General features: G+C 37.8%; 1 protein-coding gene across 2 annotated transcripts; it reads right to left on the reverse strand.

Annotated features, from left to right (window-relative positions):
- Positions 1-398: 398 nt before the first annotated feature.
- On the reverse strand, positions 399-5,588 carry LOC104905826 (uncharacterized). 2 transcript variants are annotated; one of them, XM_010694464.4, is made up of 9 exons: positions 5,434-5,588; positions 5,197-5,329; positions 2,986-3,066; positions 2,821-2,909; positions 2,585-2,659; positions 1,787-1,848; positions 1,640-1,708; positions 1,168-1,377; positions 399-784 (listed from the first exon to the last, which is right to left on the reverse strand). In XM_010694464.4, exons 2-9 carry the CDS (start codon positions 5,317-5,319, stop codon positions 690-692), a joined length of 804 nt encoding a protein of 267 aa, XP_010692766.1. In that variant the 5' UTR covers positions 5,320-5,329; positions 5,434-5,588; the 3' UTR covers positions 399-689. The 2 variants fall into 2 exon arrangements, with proteins under 2 accessions (XP_010692766.1, XP_010692767.1); XM_010694465.4 differs by lacking the exon at positions 2,986-3,066.
- Positions 5,589-7,064: the final 1,476 nt, after the last annotated feature.

Consider the following 7,064-nt stretch of genomic DNA (forward strand, 5'->3'; position numbering starts at 1 on the left):
GGTGGAGTAATAGTTATGTTTTTAGATGGTTTCAACGATACGAAAAGGACGCAGGCTCAATATGAAGAGCATACATTACGTAATTGTATAGTGCAAAAGGTTTACAACACTAACAACCAATTAACGCATCTGTGAGAGAGGGTATTTATTGTCTTTCACTGTCACAGACACAGTATACCATACACAAACACAATATACCCAAGTGTATGATAAAAAAATTGTATCTACTTATCCTGTTGCTTGCTCTATTTTCATTCACTAATCCGGTTTCGAAAAGTACTATCACTACACAATTGACGCTCAACTAATGCAATTAGCCCCTCTACTGCCAATACACAGCAAAGATATATAGTCTCTGTGAGTTAGCAAAGGCAAGGAAGATGAAAATCCTGCAAACATAAACAAATAAAAGAATGCACTGCTCGCCAATGTAAGGGGAATAAAATTACAATTACCGAAACAAACAACTTAGCCTACTCAACTAGGAAGGAAAGAAAAAAATTGCCACAAATTGGGCAACAGGAAGCTTTAATCTAAACTACAGTCTATAATGGTACAAATTCATGATGTCCTAAAAAGTACAATTAGCTGACAAAACAAAAAACCATTGTTGAACATAGAGACAGAGCAGGCATTGCACACTTTGAAAACAGGAACTCCTGCGCATTTTCTGTTCAAAGGAAGAGCAATTAAGCTTCTTCGCCAGCAGCAACCTGAGCAGGCCCATTGGAACGCCCACCACGGCCACCCCTTCCACGGCCTCCTCCCCTCCCACGACCACGACCTGCAATGCAGAAGCATGAGCATCTATCAGAGATTCCCATTCATTCCCATTAACCGACTTTCTGTACCAAGTAGAGTTTTCTAACCAAACAACCGGATCTTACATCTCCCAGAACTCAAAACATGCTAAACAGTAATTAAAACAGCCCTACTTTCTCAACAGCTCTGTTTATGCTTCAATTGCAAAATACGACAATAGATACAGATGAGTGGCAAATGAATGTCATACCTACCACCAAATTCATGAGCATGCATTGAAGAATGAAGACCAGGTCAACACAGTCCAAAGTCAATTGCAGAAACAATAAGCAAATGGACCTAAACTATCTCTACATTTAGGAGCAACTCAATATGCAAAATCTTGAGAAGTCAAAGAAGCATTACCACGGCCTTGAACAGGTGGGCCTTGAACTGGTGGGCCTCGATTGTAACCTCCTGCATTTTGCTGGATGTCAACCATAGGTCCATTGTAACCGTACCCTCCCCTTCCGCGGCCACGAAAACCACGACCTCTACCTCTGCCTCTACCCCTGGGATAACCTCGATTCTGATCCCAGCCTCCGTCCTCATAATCGGCAGACATAAACCCATTGCCTGAAATTGATGATGTCAATGTCACCAAGACTGTGCACCATACAACATAAAAAAGCTTAAAGAAAGAAACGTTCTCTAGACAATCCTTCCACTGAAAGACAGATCATCAATAACTACAATTGAAATGGACCTAGAGAAACATTTCATCAATTTCACAAACAAGCATGGCATTCAAGCTAAAGCATATTCCAGAGTAGCAACTCATATGCTCTCATCAGAGATAATTTGAAGTAAAAGATATAAGAATGCAATTGAAACAAACCTGGTGGACCTCTGCCTCTTCCCCTTCCTCTACCACCACGACCCCTACCTCGAGCATTTGGAGATCCCTCTGAACCATTAGAATGATTAAGCATCATGGATATCATAATTCAACTTTGACAGGCAAAAAAGGCTAGAGGAATAATACCTCCATCATAATCAAAATCATTTGATGCTTTCACTTGATCAGCAGGCAATGGAGGCTGATACCTAGAGACAGCATAAGAAGTCTGTTCTAAGCAAACCAAGAGCAATAAATATTCAAATCCACATTAAACTCTAGTCTGTATGACCCATTCCACAATCTCAAAACTAATAGTTTCTCCATGTTCAGTAACATAGCCCAAGATTCATTTAAAAGCAAGTAAAGGAAAAGAACCAGTTAAAATGGTCTTTGTGTTATCATACATGTAAAATACAATCGAGCTGAACAAAAAATACAGGCATGGAAAAGGTAACTAGATCATCCCTCTCTACTCTTGTTCTAACACCTTACTCTGATTACACTCGAAAGGAGGCAGATAAAGGAAAGGAACTCAAACTTAGTCAAAGTCACTAGCTACAAAATCAGAAACAGAACATGTAGGATCTCTTGCCAATCTTGGGAGTAAAAACAAATCCAAGAATATGATAAGCGGAGATGAAACAAAATAACATGAAAAGGAAAGTAACCATCCACAGATGACAAAGAAGAATAGCAATACATTGCTATAGAGTATAGAGTGTCCATTAATCTTCAAGACTATGTTACTCAGACACGGATTGAATGTCTACTCGACTACGGGTATCCAAGTGTCCGACTCGGCTATTTGTAGAAGGAAGTCAAGTTTTTAGTTTAAAATGAAGGTATCAGAGTAACATTGCTTCAAGATATCTATCACAACTCACAACGAATTCCCACCCTACTTAATATTAAGTAAACAGAAAGTAGTAGATGCCAGCTCACCCAATAGCAGATGTGTTCATCTCCTTCTTTGATAAAGTTATCGTAATCATTGAGACATGCCTTGTGGTTTCAATGCTGCAATATCAGATGTGACTGTAAGAGCTCCGGTGACACAAACAAATGCACATCAAAGATATATCAAAAGTAACAACCGACTTAAGTGTTAGACAACGACAATTAGAAAGTAAATCAATATCCACAACTATTCTGCTCTAAACAAACAAAACAGTTCTTACGGAAGGAGGCCTTCCTCTAATGGCTCCCATGTATCAGTAATACCAGTAGATCCAATCGATGTGATCTGGTGCAGACCAACGATTCTTCTCTGCAAAACCAACATAAAAGCTGGTGAAAATGAGAGATATTTGCATGAGAAAGACTATCGAGAAGTCAGAGAATACCTTAATCAGCTCCACAATTGTCACAGTCTTATTGATTGCTCTACCCATAGCCTTAAACACAATTTCATCAGAATCTTTCTCCTGGATAGAGGACATGGTAAATAAAAAGAAACTTGTTACAAGCAGAAACATCATAAAATACATTCAAAAGACAGCAAATAAAAGAAAGATGACAAGGACCATATAGTAATGCATACTGTGGAGACAACAATGAACCAGTCTGCATGCTTAAATCTTGATGGCAAGGTAACCATGCACATTAAAGGAGATGGTGGAACAAAGCGATAGGCCAGTAGCACACGAGCTACTTGAGATAAATACAGTCAAAAGCAAACTTAAACAAACTTGACGGAGCTCAAACACAACTTAAGCGTTGAGACATCACAAGGCAGGTTAAGCTACCCTCAACGTGACTCGAGATCTGGGAACCCTTTTGACTCGTGAGCTACCGATTCATTATTACATTCTTAATATTTGTTGAAAACTTTTACCTAACATTAAAACACGAAACAGCTATGCCCAATGTTATATTATTTATAAGTTAAAGTAGTAATAGTAGTAGTATAGGAAGACCAATAAAGGTTCACAATTTCCTAATCTTTATAATATAATAGATACTCACTTCATCTTCAAGTCAAGTCCTTTTCCCTTTGCCCTCTGTGGACAATTTGCTAGAGCATCTCAAACTTGAGTTGAGTCTCAACATTTAGGTTTATTTTCATATATCATGAGCTTAGGTTTGACCTTTGCCCTTTGTGGACAATTTGCCAAGTATTTACAACATCACAAGTGTTTCATGCATGTTGTGTCCCAGCATTCATGCCCAAGTTAGGGTTGTGTTCTTGTGTCCAAATTTGAGCTTAGATTTTCAGCTAGAATTAGCAAACAAGACAACCACAAATGCATATATATGCATGTGCAACATGGAAACCATTTTAGTATTTCATGTATGTTGTGTCCCTAAAGATCTGTCCAATTTAAGGAATATGCTCTCCTATGTCCAAACTACTGGACCCTAACATATTTGGCACTTGAATATACTACCCATATCACACACTGATACACGTATCTACATAAGATAAAAGATATGATAGATGAGAATATCACATTTGCACCAAAGGGTAACCCTCAATAGTCAATATCAATTTTGCACCGAAGGGTAACCCTCCATAGTCACACGTGTATTGATGTATTCTAAGTAAAAGGGTAACCCTCAATAGTCAACATCGGAACATGTTAGCTTTCAACTAAAATCCCATTTGGGCGTCAGCTACTAGCCTCAATATATGAGCTATGTTTCCCATCCTATAGCAAGATAAACATACCAAATTTCTGTCACTACTATAGCCATCCCAGAGGCATCATCCGTCTTACAAAGAGGTCACTAAATATAATTTATATACAAACATGTGCGAGAGCAATAACAAACAAGGATGCAAAAGGCACAGATTCCTAATCAAGAAAAATGGCCAATAGTACCCTTTCAGACCTTCCATATAAAGAAACCGCCACATCAATTTAGCTACCACTGTTTCATTCCCTTAACAATTAATCTGCTTACTCACCTCTGGCCTATCTAATTTCCCTCTGTTACTCTTAATTCTTTTCTATCCTATTCCTATTTCTTCACTTTTCGCCTTCTTTCCTCAATTCACCTTGTTCTCCTACATCCAAGAGGTACCCCAAACCTCCGACCCGCACCACCTCCCTTCCTATCAGATAACCTTCAAAAGTTGCAAGAAGAAGCTCATCACTAGTCCAAACATCAACCATTCACTCTTATAAAACCACTCCCATCGTCCAAAACATTCGTTGAGTGTCAATAAAAGTCGGCATTCGACTGAAAAAGCCTTAAGCTTTACAAAGGAGTGAAAGGACCTCAGTAAAACCATGTCATATCTTTCATAACGAGTTAAAAGTTGGCAGGACACCATCAAAGGGACCTAAAACTCAAAAACTCCACATTTACTATTACCTGAGAAAAGAAGCATCAATTAACACAAATTAATACTGACTTTCCATAATATCCGAGCAATACATACACGGTACAACCAATATTAATCTGTTCAACTCAACACAACATCTACAAGAAAGAAAAACATACCAATATAATTGAAGGAAAAAAAAAAACAAATTTAACAAAATCTATTATTAATTAATTTCGAAAATAAAAAAGGCTTAAATTATGTATTCTGGAAACATAGTTAAGACCTGAAGAAGAGTCATGGCGTAGGTGATATAGCTGCGCATCCTGCCTTGACTGGTAATGCGAATCTCATTCTCATCAATCGGTGTTTCAACCTTCGGCTTCTCTACCTTTACGTATTGTTCCATGTTTCTCTCTCTACAACGAAAACAACAACAACAAGAAAAAAGTGAGGAAAATCGAAGGAGAAAAGCACGAATCTAAAAGAGAAGGAGAGATAAAAAGCAGAAGAAAAAAAAAACCTAGAGGTTTTTTAGAGGATTGAGGTTGTGAACACAACAACAAACACCAGGAAGGAGCCCTCTTCTTCGGCTTTGTATCTTCTTTTCCGCCCTAAAACTGCTGACTGGCTTCTTCTATTGCTTTTTATACCCCCCTTCTCTCCCTTTCAAAACTGCCCTAACCACCTCTTTTCTTTATCCGGTTCAAGTTTAACCCTTTTTCTTTTTCCACTATCGGTTCCCGGTTTACTCATATGTAAACTTAAACCATATTGTTTGTGTTCCCTAAAGAGTAGACCTGTTTAACGGGCCGGGTCGGGTTGGATCGAACCGGGACATGTTGTATATACGTCGAAATTTAAGTTATTGCTAACGGGTCGGATCGGGTCAAGGGTTGAACTGACCCGACCCTGACCTTTTTTTTGTAAAAAAAAAATCAAATTTATATAGATTATGCAGATACATCATCAAAAGTGTTTTGACTGTCAGATCACAACAAAGAATGTATTGGTCTTTCATGCATTGGCCTTTTGATATGTGTCTAGAGCATATACATATTGCCTCTGTTAAAACTTGCTTAGCATTGATGTTCTCCCTAGTAAAAGAAAAGGTGGGTTCTGTAAAACTCAATTAAGTCCCAATCTACTTGGTTTTTGGCAAGCTCTCCTACATTTCTTGTGTCCTGGCAATGTATTGCAAGTTGTGAAACAGTTTGTCATGCCATTATTTGTATGCAAATCCAATAAAGACTAATTAATATGTAAATTTATATTGACTGACAAAATTTCTGATATATCATCCAAGATATATGCTTGAACTTAGATGTTCATCAGCCCATTTTCCAGGAACTAAACATATGATAACTTGACAGTCCTTCTATGATATGCTCCAATTAGAACCTCGGTTCTTCTATGCTATGCTTCAAACAACAAAAGGAAAATTAAAAAATCTAGCAATACAAAACTTCGGGCTAACAATAGCAGCCACACAATCAATTCCAGAGGCTAGGTTACAAAAGGCAATTAGTTTGTGTTGTAAGCAGCATCTGCTCCCAGGTTCTTTCATATTCCTCAGCTTCAAGAGAAGGAGACTTTACTGTTGTATTTGCACTCATAGAAACATAATCAGGCGGAGGAAGAAGTGATGGCTCAACACCCTGAGAGAACCCATGTCACATGGAGATCAAAGCCATTAAGCTGATCTTGAAAACAAGTTATAGTTATGAGAAATGTGATTGTTCGAATTCGTATATAGTTGCGATTAAACATCTAAATGTATACAAACTTTTAATTCAACTAAATATTAATTCAGGAACACTATTAATGAGATCTCTGCTGAAAAATAATTGCACACAATGCAATAAATTATGGGCAGCATCATACAAAGAAAGAGTTGCTAACAAGAGTCAATTAGTTCCTAATCTCTTTATAAATCTATCTAAGCATCAACAAGAAATTTCTTATCGATCGCCACCAAATGGTCCCAGACCAAACTAAGAGAAGATTAATATAACTACATTATGAAGCAGTGAAATCACAAGGCTCAATCTAATTTTATCCCTAAGTTACAAGCAACACTAAGTTGTTGCATCCACTTTAAAGGTGAACAGACAAGTAAAGAGACATTATACCCGATTCCGGAAAAGATTTTTA

The sequence above is a fragment of the Beta vulgaris genome, chromosome 1 (genome assembly GCF_026745355.1).
Source record: "Beta vulgaris subsp. vulgaris cultivar EL10 chromosome 1, EL10.2, whole genome shotgun sequence".
Taxonomy (NCBI): Eukaryota; Viridiplantae; Streptophyta; class Magnoliopsida; order Caryophyllales; family Amaranthaceae; genus Beta; species Beta vulgaris.